Here is a 14,630-nt window from a genome sequence, read left to right as displayed (position 1 = left end):
CTCCTGCCCCGACCCATAGGATTAAAAAAGTCATTGTTAATTAATAACTCCCTGTTCTCATGTCTCAGTGTCAGCCATGTCTCAGACCTCATTTTTTACTCCAATGCTTTTGCAAATCTCTGGTCTCTCTCCAAGAGGAGAGGATGCCATGGTCCTGGAATACAATGAGACAAACCTGAGCATCTCAGAACAGCTTTCCTATCCCCAGATTCATTCTACCACCCCTGCTCCACTGCATACTCATGTATTGTCCTTCTGACCAGCTTTTCCTCAGAAAACAAAGCTACCATTTCACCACTGAGTGAAAGACAGTCTGCAGCAACAGTAAACAAATACATCGACCTGCTGGTCCACCCGTCCCCTCCTTCCTTCAGGAAAACTGGCACAGAGAGCCAAGCCCCAACTCCACAGCGTGTTGAGGAGGAGGTCTAAGCAGCAGCAGCCCAAAACCTTGAGCAGCCCGGGACGGGGCGCCTGTGAGAGAGCGGCCGGCTGTGCGGGCCGGGACCGGGGCCGGGCGCTGTCCGTGGTGCTGCCCGGCCCGGGCTCTGTCCAAGGTGCTGATCCGGCCCGGGCTCTCTCCAGGCCGGGGCTCTTTCCAGGGCACTCCCCCATCCCGGGCTCTCTCCAGGGCGCTGCCCCATCCCGGGCTCTCTCCAGGGCGCTCCCCCATCCCAGGCTCTCTCCAGGGCACTCCCCGATCCCGGGATCTCTCCATGGCGCTGCCGCACGGCGCTGCCGGCCCGGCCGAGGAGGCAGCGCCAGCCCCGGCCCGGCGCCGAGCGGGACACTCAGGGCCAGCCCTCTCTCGGCCCCATTGCCAGAGCCTGCCCGCTCTCCCCGCAGCGCCTGCACTCGCCGTCCGCGGCTCGAAACACTCAGCATCTCCGACAGAGGGGGGGGAAACATACTTTTAAAAAATAAACAAATAAATAAATAAATAAATAAATAACAGGTAGACTAATCATACTCTGAATAAAGTTTCAGACACGGATCCCACAACGAATGGGAAACAGGAAGCCAGACTAACCCGATAAGCACAAGTTCTTTCTGCTTCCTCGTTAATGCTTTATGCAAGGAGTGCAGCCCCACATGTGAATGTAACTGCAGAGTTTTGAGAGCCTCCCTATTGTCCTTCAATACCGTCTCTCTGCTTTGATACAAAAAATTGAAAGAGTATGGCAAAGCAATAGAAGAAATCTGACTGAATCAATCACAATCAAGCCCAGCAAGACGGATTATGGGAAAAGAAGCTGTACTCTTGAGTAACGACCGGCGTCACCGTAGTTAAACTAGAGCAGAAAAGCCTCTCAAAAAGTCAATTCTTATGTAGATGAGGTGACAAGAGAGATTTTCTCTCCCTTCGAGGGCTCACTGAATTCCTAATTTGCCCCTAGAAGCCCTAGAGGAATGAGGAAGAAAGGATAGGAATACTGGGATTGCTAGTCGCAACAAATATTACCGTGATCTGGATTGTTGCCTAGAAATGCACTGAAAATTAGGGGATCCAATGCCATTGTCTCAGCCGAGTTATTTGTCTTGACCTTCGGCTTTGTCCATCCAGGCTGAACAAACTTCCTGCAATGAGCGTCGCCCCCGCTGCCTGCCAGCCACACAACTTTGATCTCTCTGGGTCACAGAAAAGGAAAGAGGACAAGAGGCAGTTTCCCCTCTGAAAAAGGGCACTCGCAGAAGTTTATACAACAGCCAGAAAAACGTAGTGTTAAACAATAAACTGGGAAGTGTGCTGTCCTGTTAAACAGAGAGTAGTTTGCACAGCATTGAGAACCCGCCAATATATATCATATCAATAAAAAGGAGCTCTTCGAAAGCTTGCATAGTAATTGAGATTGGAGATCTTTTTTGATATGGGTTGGCATTTCCTCATATCAATCTGACAGAGCCAACTCAGGAAATTGCTGGTAATATTCATCTGGGGAGCACTTTCATTAAACGTAATTCATTCGACTTTCACAATAAATTGAGTGACATCCTTACAGCAGAACCTTTTTATCCTTGATGAAGTGCTTGCCAGCCTTTGGGTTTCAACTTTATTGTCACATTCCTTAAAGCAGAATCGTCAACATGTCAATCTGCTGCATGAAAAAAATGCTAAAGCTGTATTTACAAAGCACCCAGGAGGTGGTTTAATGCTGACTTACAAGAAGAGCGAGCTGGGTGTTAAACTATCTGCTAAATCACATTAAAACTTCACCCAAATCCAGTCGGGAGAACAGAAGCCAATCCTAGGGAGGCTAGGATGGCTCACACATTCATTTTCTCCAAGTGCTGGCTATTCCGAGCAATTGGTTTCTTAACCTGCTTCACCGCACTTTCCAAGACGATTAGGAAATGGGTTTTTTGTTAATTAAAATGGCGGTTTAGAGATGCAGGGAAATATTAAAGAGGTTAAAATGGACACCTCTAGGTACCGTACCGACTTGGAAGATTTGGTTAGTCGAAGACAGGCAGGGATGTTGGATTACATTCAGGTCCCTCCCCAGAAGGTGAAATCTATTCCAGATTGCTTTCTCCAACTATATACTGAATTAAAATAGTGTGTACTAAGCATCAGGAAAAAGAAAGTTCAGTGCAGGAAAACCCCTTCTGAAACTAGCACAGGTCTCTGGTGGTTAGGAAGCAGGGAAGGAAGCCTGGAAAAGAATACACTATCCTCAGCTTGAAAAAAAAAAAAATCTAGAGCGCAGATAAGTTTGTTTCACCTACACGAGGTCGGGGTCCCGTTGTTATTCCCTTGTCTTACCTTCCGAAAGGGTAATTTTTCCCTTTACACCACCGCTACAGCATCTTTCAAACTCGTTAAGAAAGAGGGAGCGGGAGCTTCTCAAGGCTACATAAACTCCCCCGCACAAAAAGCCACTTCTGTCCCTGCTCGCCAAGCGCTCTCCCCCGCCCTCCCTGTCTTCGACGTCAATTTGAAAATTGAAAGAAAACGCTTATTTGGGGGGAAAAAAGCAATACCCGAATGCATTCACCACCAAATGCCTCTGAGAAAATACTGTGGGTGGTGATTACGATAGGACAATGTCTCCTGTCTCTTTTGTTTTCTGCCTATAGAGGTGTAGGTTTGTTTGTTGGGCTTTTTTTCCTTCCGTGATAAAGTAGGACACAATCAGCAACAATCTTTAAAAAGAAGGAAGAAAAAAAAACAACTTATCTTCGCCGGCACGTGATATTTCCTCACGTTCACCACAGCTTTCATTAACCGGGGTGAAATGACCGCAAACAGTGCGACACGCAGCGAAATTAAATGTACACAAACTCCAGAGCCGCTAACCCCCTGTTTACCCCCTCAGCAAATACTGTACCAAGTGTGCCACCACTGAGAACAATTTTAAACCCCTGTTATTCACAACAATTTTGCAGGGAAGCTCCTCTCGGCTGTCAGAAGGCCTCCAAGCTACAGTGACGGTGTGAAACAGACCCTAAAATCCCAGCCCGGCGCTGCGGGGAGGTTAGCAGGCTGTTTCCAAAGCCCCTCTGCCAAAGCCATGGCCGTGTTTAACAAGGTGCCCCGTGAGCCCCGCAGTTCTGCTCCTCTGGCAAAGCGCCGCGCAGGAAAGCTCCCCCCGCGGGAGGAACAGCCTTCGCCGCGGGGCGCAAAGCCGCCCCTCCTCCTGCTCTGGCGCTGCTCAAGTTCTGCACAGAGTTCAGCACTCAGCCACCCGGCTCCGGTGCGGATCCTAATTAAAGCCACCGGTGAATAAACGCTTTGCTGGGAGAAGACGACAAGCCGGGCGGGGGATGAAGAGGGGGAGGGATCCTTACCCTAGCAGCATGCCACGCAAAATTCCGACTGATTTTAGCTCCGTACCCGCTGCTCCGGTGTAGGAGCGCCTAAGTAATGAGCCGAGGTGATCCCGGCAAAAGACGTGCATGTACGCACTCCGTGCTTGTGCGGTGCGGCACGGTGTCCCCAGGGCGGGCGGCAGCCGAGCCTGTGACCGCGGCGGGGGTGAAATCCCGCCGTGAGCCAGCCCTTCGCCGCCCGGGGCTGCAGAGAGCCCGGGAGCGCCGGGACACGGCAGGACGGGACGGGACGGGACGGGACGGGACGGGACGGGACGGGACGGGACGGGACGGGATGGGACAAGCGCCCGTCGCCGCCGGGAGCTGCCGGCACAGCCCGCCGGGCCCCGCCGCACGGAGCGGCTCCGCAGCTGCCGGCACGAACACGATCTGCCTCCTCCTTCGAGGGCCTGCTTGACCTGTCCCTCTGAGAAATAATACTCGGGATCCTTGCCGTCCTTCCTAACAGCCCGCGCGGTCTGTAGCCACCTCTACAGCTTGCTGCTTCCACACAGGGGGAAAAAATATAAGGAAGAAATGAAAAGAAACAGGCTGGCCTTTTATTGTTCTGTGGTGTCGGACTGGAAGTTCACAGGCAACTAGGCAGGAGGTACAACGAGAAGGTTTCCCTTAAAGGAATGGTGTAAAATCCCAGCGTCCTTATAAACAGAACTCAATTCTAAGAGAGTCTGCAATCTCCAGATGTTATTTTGGTTTTTTTCTTTATTCTTTACGTTCTTCCTCACTGACGATTTTGAGCTCAGCACTGTTAGTTAAGGAAACATCATCCATTAGAATCAGACTAAGATGCTTTTGAAAGAACAGCAGTGATGTGGAGTGTCGTGGTAAATGAGACCTAGTGTAGGTGTTTGAATACTTTCTGCAGCTTTCTAAAAGTAGAGAAAGAAAACAACTGCATGACTTTAAAGGTTAACTCCTAATTCTGACAAATAAGTACTAAGTCACCCATTTAGGCCAAAGGAAATGCACTACCATTGCAAAACAAATATAACATTTTCAATAAACTGCACAGCTCAAAACAAGAAGAAAATGCACCTTGCAATGCACAACTAATGTTCTTTTCAATAAACATAATAAGGTGAACCATCTCTACCCCAGCAAAATTCCTACTCATTCAGATTGGCCACGATCTCTATAAATTTCAGGCAATAAGGCTGAATAGCATATGACCCCATTAAAAGGGGAAGAAAACCTGAAGCACTGTTTTTTTTTTTTTTCCTTAAGATTTCTTACGAAGAGATTTAACAGAGGAGGGGGAAAAATAATAAAAAAAAAAAAAAAAAAAAAAAAAAGAAAAAGAAAAAGAGCAGCGGTTTGCTGAGTGAAGAGAAATTACAAGGCAGACAGTGTCTGTAAATGAGTGACTTCAAGGCAGCCCAGCCTCACTGCAGCTGTTCACTCTCCATGAACACCTCCTAATTCAGGCGAAGGGGAAACAGGCTATTTTCCCTCTCACCTATATTATTAACCCCTCTCAAAAAGGTTTTTTTTCACAAACTCGATAGGAAGCTGTTTGTGCTGCCATTTCATTTACCCTTCCTAACAGTTTGAGCATTGAAAATTTAATTCCTAATTGAAACTGCTTTTGTCCACGCGGAGCGACGTGCACATATGGAAAGGCACAACAAAGTGCTGCACCTTGCTGCTTTGTGGCGCCGCATTAAAGCTTTAATCAAAACTTCATGCTTCGGTGCTAACAAACAGTTTGTTACCATGTGATGGCCTAATGCAAACTTTCAGAGTCACTCCTGAAATACAGAGAATAGGGGGAGATTGGCATAAACGTGGAAGAATGGAGTTAGAAAGAAGAATCGTGCTAGGGAAATCCTTTGGATCCTCCTCGAGCGTTTTGGCAGAAGACACAGACGAGCTGAAGGGCGCATTCCCTCCCCCTAGCTCGCCTTTTATTCCCGATTTTTTTTCTGTGTCATATTTTGCATTGTTTCGAGGGAAACTTGAAAATCGTCTCCTTCACTCTGCAATGCCAAGTCCTCGGGAAAAAAAAAAAGTATTCAGGTAATGAAGTCTGTAACTAAACGGTAATTGAATCAGCATAATTTGCACACTGAATGGTTTTCAAATGCTCCCAGTTTACAATTAAAGGAGAATTAATGCGCTTGTTGTTCAGACTGCAGCGCATTAGAATAAATCCAGCACTGTTGTTGTAATGAGTCGAGAGCAGTTTAACTGCCAGCAAACACATTTAAAATTTAACACGACGTATCGATCTCGCTCCGGCTTTTTGATGGATTATTTGCCACGCGCTTTTCTCCCCATTTCCCCCCACCCTTCCACCCCCACCCCAGCTATAAAATTCGCAGGGAGGAGAGACGCCCGCGCCAGACGTGGCACCGCCCGCCGAGGGCAGGACCCCTCATGAGGGAGCCACGTCGGGCGGGCACGGGAAGGGCCGGGAGGCCCCGGACCGGGCCGGGATAGGCCGGGATTTGGGCCGGGATTTGGGCCGGGATTTGGGCCGGGATTGGGCCGGGATTGGGCCGGACCGGGCCGGGATGGGCCGGGATTGGGCCGGGATTGGGCCAGGATAGGCCGGGATTTGGGCCGGGATTTGGGCCGGGATTTGGGCCGGGATTTGGGACTGGATTGGGCCGGGCCGGGCCGGGCGCGCGGGCGCTGCGCGGGCGCGGTTGGATCGCGCGCGGCCCCGCCTGCCCCCCCCCACCCCGCCCGCGCCCCATTGGCTGCCCCGCGCGGGGCCGCGCGCGCTGCCCCGCAGCGCCCCCGGGCGGCGCGGCCGCCACAGCGCAGGGAGCGGCGGCACGGACAGCGCCCGCAGCCCGGGAACCGGAGCCGGAGCTGGAGAACGGGAACCGCAGCCGGAGCCCGAGAGCCGGAGCCCTAGCCGGAGCCGGAGTGGGAGCCCGAAAGCGGGATCCGCAGCCCGAGCTCGAGAGCCAGAGCCCGAGAGCCGGGCTGTCGCCGCCACCACCCCCAGCACGGGCGCCGGTGTGCTTCTCTCGGCAGCGCTCGTGGAAAAAGGTCTTTTCCCTCCCCCGTAGCTACGGGGATGAGCTGCCGCCAAGCGTTTGCCCGCTTAACGCATCACAAGAGAGAGAGGATGCGGACTGCAAAAGGGCAGTCTGCCTAGGTTTTGTTCCTTGTAATCGTAGCGGGAATAAAGTGTGTGTGTGAAAGGAGATAACGCCGGTGTTTACTCGTGTTCCCGCGGTAATCTTAAAGGAGATTTGCTACGAAAGTCAATGACACTTCTCGCGGAAAATACTAGCTGTGCTCGCCGCCGAGTGCCCGCCCGCCCGTGCCGCACCGCCCGTAGCGGCACACGGCGGGGTTCCCTTCCGGAGGGGCTCCCACCCTCGGCAGGGAGCGGAGGGCACGAAGTTGCCTCCATCCCACAGCCTGGCCGGGCGCCCCCGCGGCGGTGCTCTGGTGCCCGCGCAGACACACAGGGACCGGTCCGGGAGGCAGCACCGGGGGACGCAGCCCAGGAGATCCCGACCCTGGCCCGGCCCGGCGGAGCACCCCGTCCCCGCGGAGCAGTTTCAGGTCCTCGCACTCCGCCGAGATTTCCCGGCCGGGACCCGCACCGCCCCGCACCATCCCGGCCCCAGGAGGACGGGGCAGGGCTGGCTGCGGCGTGCAAGTAGTTGCCGTGAGTTTGCTCGTTCTCCGCCAGGCTGGCGCCCTGCTCCCCGACGAGCATCCCCATGCCCGGCCCGTGAGAGGGGCCGGGGACACTCACCAGGTAGAGAGTGGGCTGCAGCAGAAGGACCGCGTACCAGTACACAGCCTGCATCCTCGCCGCTCAAACTTCCCCCGCGCTGCTTTCGCTGCCTCTTTGTTCCTTCCAGAACATAGATCCACCTGACATCCACTTTACAGAACAAGCAGAGCTCTCACCAGCCTAGACAAAAACGAAATTATAGATCCCATGACCACAAGACAAGGTTAGGCTCAGCACAAGGGGGGAACAGAGGTGTATAGGGAAAGGGGGGGGCGCGGGGGGGCGGCGGCGGGAGACAAGGAGGAGATGGGGTGTGTGAATGGGGGTGGGCGAAACAAAAAACGATTAAAATCGAGTTAATCCATCGTCAAAGCAAAGTGATCGCACGGTCCGAGGTGGCGGCAGACCGCCTACAGGCAGCGCTCCCCGGCGCTCAGTCCTTTCCCTGGGCGGGAGAGCCCCGTGGTGTGGGCTGGGACGGCCCGGGGGTGCCACTGCCAGCCCTGCCTGTCTGTGTGCCCCGGCGGGGACCGGGCGGCAGCCGCCCGCCGGTGGGCTGTGGAGCCCCGGTAGCGAGCTAGGGAGCGGCGCGGGGAGAAGGCGACAGCGGACGCTGGGGTCGTGGCTCCAGATGCTTGTGGGCGCTTAAAGCCGAGGCAGAGAGCTTCGCCTTCGGGACCTGCTTACCCCTGCAAGCGCCCACCTCCCTCTGCCGCTCCTCAAGGCGCGCCGTGCCCTGCCCCGGGCCGGGACCGCGCCCCGGGGCGCCCCGACGGGCGAGCACCCCCATCCCCGGCCCCAGCCCTTCTCCGCCCCCGCGGCCCGCCGACAGCCCCGCCGCCGCGGGGGGGCCGCGCTGGGGATACGTACGGCGTGCGGGATCCGACGGCGGACGGGGCTCCGCGGGACGCTCCATGGGCGAGCCTAGAGGGGCCGAGTGCCGCGGCGCAGCCCGCCGCCCCTGCGCATCTCCTGGCCGCGCTCCGCGCCGAGGGGTCCCGCGGCCGCTGTGCATCCAGCGCAGGCACTGTCAGGGCGGCGGGGCGGCTGGCAGGCTCTCCCCCCCTTGCCTCCCCTTCTCCGCACACGGCCGCCCTCTGGATCCGCCGAGCAGGACACTTACGGAAGGAGGGAGCTGCCCGGGCTGCCCGCTCGCCTTCGGCGGGGGGCGCGGGCAGGAGCGGCGGCACCGGCGCTCCGGGGCGTCCAGAGCGATTTGTCTCTATTAAAAATGACTTATTGGCGAGTGAGCGGCGAGCGCCTGCTATTTAACTTCAGATAAAATCTATCTGCAAAGACCTTGGCCGATCATCTTAAAATAAAGCGCTGGAGCCGAGCACTGTCCGAGGCTCACTGCTTGGGGAAAGAGAAAGAGCAGCGGAGGGGGGAGGACGGGGGGGCTTGCCAGGCGAGGGGGGAAGGGAGGAGGGAGGAAGGGGAGTTTAGCGGCGTCCCATCCTCTCCGCTGAACGGGGTGATGAATTAGAGCCCTCCCCGGGCGGCGCGATCTGCCTTGCGCTGCCCGCCCTGCCCACCCTGCCCGCGCTGCTGCCTGCCCTGTCCCTCTGCCTGCCGTGTGTCCTGCTCTGTCCCTCTGTCTGCCCTGTCCCTCTGCCTGCCGTGTGTCCTGTCCTGTCCCTGCTGCCTGCCGTGTGTCCTGCTCTGTCCCTCTGTCTGCCCTATCCCTCTGCCTGCCGTGTGTCCTGCTCCGTCCCTGTGTCTGCCCTGTCCCTCTGCCTGCCGTGTGTCCTGCTCCGTCCCTGTGTCTGCCCTGTCCCTCTGCCTGCCGTGTGTCCTGCTCCGTCCCTCTGTCTGCCCTATCCCTCTGCCTGCCGTGTGTCTTGCCCTGTCCCTGCTGTCTGCCCTGTCCCTGTTGCCTGCCCTAGCCACCCTGCTGCCTGCCTCTGCCCGGGAGCGGCGCTGCCCTCCCTGCCCTCCCTGCCCTCCCTGCTGCCCGCTCTGCTGCCTGGGCACAGCCCTTTCCCTCTCTGCCCTCCCGCGGGAGCCGGCTGTCCGCCTTAAAGGAGCATGGCAGAGTATCTTCTTCCTCTTTCTTCCCTTTCATTTTAGTTTTTCCGCCTCCCTCTGCGTTGTCCCGTGCACCGCCAGTGCTGCTCCGCCTGGAAGTCAGCGGGCGCCGCCAGCCAGGCGCGGAGGTGGCAGGATCGCGGAGCCCAGATGGGTGACGGCTGCGGGAGCCAGGCTCCACGATGGAAGGGTGGCTTCTCCCGCGCCAGCAGGAACCTGTAGCTGGACAGCCCCTCGGAGTGAAGCTGGAAAGCTCACCACTGTCGGGTGCTGTGGCTTATCCTGCCAGCTGTCATACAAATGGAAAGGTCTCACCGACCTGTTTCTGCTTCTACTTTGCAAAGAATCCTATGGATGTTTTTCATACACCCTTCCATCCCCTAAACGGTATCATTACTAGCGTGACATTGGGACAGGGTGAAGGGGAGGATACCAGCAGCACAGAGCAGCCTTACCAGATGCCCAAGCTCAATAGCAAACCTCAGATTTATCACTTCCCAAAGCCAAAGCAAGAAGCACGTCAGTACGCTGTACAGAGAGGGAAATGGTAAAGAAAAGGAAGACTTCAGTTGTCCTGTCAAATCCTTCTCTCAGAGCACATAAGGGTAACTAATTTCTGTGATCTGAAACTTCAGTATCAAGCTGTAAAACACTTAATACTTAAATATGTTTTAATTTTGGGGTCTGAGTTTGGAACACTATAATGAAAGGGGAGCAGGAAAAGAATGGGGAAGGTAATGAGTACTCTTTGAAAGAGCCGCACCAGAGCCCTCCCCCATAGCCATTTCTGCTCCAAACACCTGGAAGATGGACACCTCCATATGCTTCCAGCACCATCACTCTGCTAGACATGCAGAATGCTCATGTCACAGCTTTGAACAGAAGTGTGCAGCCTGCGAGGAATCATACTGTCATCCTGCCCCTCCAGACAGCCTCTGCGTTGCAGTGCAGGCTAAAGCTGCCTAGGGACTTTTCCTTTCAAAAGGAGAACAAAAAATTGCAGCTGACTTTTCCCTTGCAACTCCCTCCTTCCTGTCTCTCCCAGTCTCACTTCTCCGTTAGTGTGGGGCTAGAACCACACCTAATAAACAATCTCCACACCTAATAAACAATCTAGAGAGATGAGAGATGAGAGAGGGAGAGAGGAGATGGCTAGATAGATATTGCTATCTTTGCATAGAACAAACTTGCCATAGACAATGTGGAGCATACTGCTGATCATTGCAATAACTTGCTGTTTAACACAGCACAGTTTCTCTTATTTTAGATATGAAATTGCCAGGTAAGTGTGGTAATTTCTTCAGGAAGGAGCAATTCAACTCTAGGTATAACTTGATTCACTTTACCCAAGTTCTGATCACTGCCTTCCTTCAGCTGGTCAAATAGAAGGTCCTCCTAGTCTTTCTCATCTAGATCTTTATACCTTGTCTAGAGGAGCATTGTGGAGGCTCCACTATGCCTCATGACTCCTCATTCCTGCCTCCACTGGAATCACAAGCATGCCTCATCTTTACTTCATCCCATTGAAATGTCCTCACCCTGTGAATTCAGCAAGGTCTCCTATAAACTGCCTCATCTGTGTAGCATCTATTTGAATTGTTGGGAAGACTCTTGAGGCAAAGTTCTGAAGGATGGATGGATCTGTTTATTGAAGGTTCAGACTGTTCCAAGGTCTCATCGGCTTAACCGAGGGTTTCTTTTTTTGCCCTTCAGCTGACCTCCTTAGCCAGAGGCCACCGGGACAAACCTTCTAACTACAACAGAACTGAGTGAGATTTCCTTCAGAAATGCTGCTTGGATTGCTCCTTCCCTCCACTGCCATTCCAGAAGAAAGGAGTAAGGAGTATATGGGAATCTGGATTAAGCATTTTTATTATTAAAGAAAAAAAATGCAAACTCCAAAGTATTCCACCTGTGAACATGTGATACTTTTTCAAAGGAAATAAAATGATAAAATGCATATAAAAATCTGACATTTAAGATTTTTGGATACAGTCATTTGACTTCCATCTGATCCTGTAATATTGGTGCAGCAGCTTAAGTGGAGTATTAGATTTTTGCAGTGAATAAGTGAATTTTAATTTCAAACATTTGGATGCAGTTTGCAATTTTAACAATAAGGTCCTCATCAAAGCAGTATCAGCTAGTGAGGTTTTAAAGAATCACAAGTTCTGGGCTTAGTAACAGACTTTGCAAAAGACCAATTAGAGTTTAGAATGTAATTGGACTATTTTTAAAGCTTGGAAATACATTCTAGCCTTTAGATATCTTCCCTGTTTCTGCAAAGATAGCGTCCTGGCTTCAAGAACTGAAAGGGTCGCAAGCAGAAAATCCAAAGACAATGGGAAGTGATTAATAACTGTTACAGGTTCCAATGGAAGATGGGCACATGGTTTAATTGCTTGAGGCACTGGAAGAAAATACAATGCCGTAATGATAAATATCAAATGATTGTGCTAAACTGACTGCACAATGTAGCTAACCTGTCTAAACATGGACAGTTATTTATGAAATAGTAAATAGAACTGAATCTCATGGAATCCTATTCATAGAGACCACACATCTCTTATTTTGGAAATAAAATACTTGGGGGAAAAAAGCAAAGCAAAGGAGGCAAAGGTGGGCCAGAGAACAATGAAATCCATTTAAAATGTGAAGAAGCAAAGGAATAAGAAGAGAAAGTCTGATGAATCAGTGTCTGGCAATATGAAGAATATTTCAGTAAGATTATTTACATGAGTGATAAGGAGTGTCCAGCCTGTAAACTGTACAGCACATATGTAGGGCATGTGCAACGCCGCTATCTTATCTATATGCAAGCTGAATTCAGCTGGAGTTGCATATGCACTACAATGACAGATTATGGCCTCCACAGCTTTTCTATATTTGTACCATACAGTGTGTGGGCCAGATGCCTCATATCACTCATGTAAATAATCTTATTGAAATGTTCTTCATATTGCCAACCATTAACTCATCAGACCTTCTCTTCTTATCCCTTCCCCTCTTCACATTTTAAATAGATTTCTTTTGTTTCAAGGAAATCTTCATGTTTGAAGAGAGCATTTTTATGGTTGGTATAAATACTACAAACAGAGTCCCTTGTCACATTTTATTTCCATTTTTCAAGGTCAGAATATGACTGTATGTACTATTGCTATTTCTAAATATAAAAATATCTCTGTGAGACTTTTATTTTTATTACATTGATTTCTGCCTACTTACAGTCAAAGGCACACCACAAAGTGATGTTTCTCTGTGTTCCATATGGAAAAATACAGGAATACTCCAACCCCTTCAAGAGAAGTGTCTTTTATTCATGGTGTTCTTAACTATTTCTTCTGACACTATACCATGCTGGAGTGAGATGTGATGTTCAGCATCAAAGAAGACTAAAAGGTAATGTAGAAACAGCTCTGTCTGGACCACTCAGTGCTTCTGTGATATAAACATGAGTAAGCTTGCAGGCTTCATAAGACTTATTGCAGGTGACACTCAGTGTGCACAAAAAATACTTGAGATGAGGTAAAACATAAATTATAATCTATATGAATAAAACTTACAGCCAAGTTTATCTATGGGATTGTCTCATTAATAATGTCTTTAAATTCAAGGAGGAGGGGAAATCATGAATTTAATAAGTAAAAATCTTTCAAACTTCCATTGCATAGGGATCTTCTTTTCTAATAATATTTATAAATATATATATATGTATATATATAATTATAATTATATCATTATATTGAGAGATTTTCATTTTCATTCCACTTTTATTTTATCCATTACATGTAGATAATTTTCTACAGTGGGAATAGAGGAAATAATAGCTATAAGAAATGGAGAAAAAGAATTTAAAGTAAGAAAGAAGTCTGTACTAAGTCTGTATATTAGGTCCAGAAAATACCACAACTTGGGTGAGTTTCCAGAAGACATAATTAGATTTCAAAAATAATGTAGGACTAAGTGAATTGCTTAATTAAAACCCAATTATTAGAATATTTCATGATGTCCACTCTAGGGATTGTTAGCTGACAGCAACACTTGTTAGAATAATAAAACTTGATAACAAAAGTTTTATTAAAATTTCTATGTCTATGCGTATGGGTTTTAACTGCAAAATAACACAACGTATACCATGTCAGCTGGGAAGGCTTTATACAAGAGAGCTAAAATATGAGAGTTAAAATGTCTTGAAGAAGAAACTGATGTAAGGGAGAGTCTGCAAAGCCAGTTTTCTTCCTTTCAGTGATGTTGAGGTAGAGAGCAGGGAAGTCTCTGAAGGCTTCTTGGGCTGCTGGCTGAGCTGAAGGAGGGAGCAATGCATGGTCAAAGCAGCTGCCCTTGGCTCCTGGGAGCAGTTTGCTTTTCAAGGCTTGAGTCAGAGAGCTGCATAAACCTTGAGCATTCAGAGCAGAAGGACACTCGACAGAGAATGAGGAAGAATGGCAAAATTTCACCCCAAAAGCCTGCCAGGGCAGACATCCTGGCTCTACATCGTATGTGCCAAAACAACACTGTGAAGCCACACCTTGTGAAGCAGCAATCAACTATTTTCCATTCACTGTATTATAAACAGGAATAAAATCTCTGATGCAGTGCTAAGTTCACTGAAGGCAGATCTCTTTAGTATCTTTCCCTCTGCCTCTTTTTTTCTCCTTCATCCTGTATTGACTGAGTACACCCGACAGCAGTGCTGTCCTGAAGCCAGAATTCCCTTGTCACTCTATGGAGTGGCTGCAGCTGCAGCCAGGCAGGGCAGGACAGCAGGCTGCATGCCCAGTCGGGCTCTTCTTGATGCTGGAGCCATCACACTGAAGGCTCTGGGGGCAGCTCTTTCCACCCACTCCTCTGCCCCTTGGGGTTTGTGGTGGGCACACTGGTGCCAGGCTGACAGGCAGCCCGTGCTGGGTGTGCTGCCCTGCACTCACCCCCTCACTGAGCCAGGATGGGGTACAGCTTTTACACACTGCAGGAAAAAGCTCTGTTGACCTCAGGAAGGGAAGTACAGGTGGTAAATTACTGGAATGGCTGTGTCCAAAAGGAACCTTATTCTCTTTTAAGAAAGCAT

The 14,630-nt window shown here is 50.8% G+C and overlaps 1 protein-coding gene across 2 annotated transcripts in view; it reads right to left on the bottom strand.

Moving 5' to 3' along the window:
- Positions 1–8,912, bottom strand: part of NXPH1 (neurexophilin 1) — a 136,252-nt gene extending 127,340 nt beyond the window's left edge. The window contains exons 1-2 of one of the 2 annotated variants that reach the window (XM_058039005.1): positions 8,405–8,912; positions 7,553–7,714 (exon numbers count right to left, since the gene is read on the bottom strand). In XM_058039005.1, coding sequence (XP_057894988.1) covers positions 7,553–7,606 — 54 coding nt within the window. In that variant the 5' untranslated portion in view covers positions 7,607–7,714; positions 8,405–8,912. The remainder of the gene's footprint in view (positions 1–7,552; positions 7,715–8,404) is intronic. The other variant, XM_058039012.1, reaches the window with a different exon arrangement.
- Positions 8,913–14,630: the final 5,718 nt, after the last annotated feature.

Source organism: Melospiza georgiana, chromosome 1 (genome assembly GCF_028018845.1).
Source record: "Melospiza georgiana isolate bMelGeo1 chromosome 1, bMelGeo1.pri, whole genome shotgun sequence".
NCBI lineage: Eukaryota > Metazoa > Chordata > Aves > Passeriformes > Passerellidae > Melospiza > Melospiza georgiana.
This window is presented reverse-complemented; position numbering and strand designations above follow the sequence as displayed.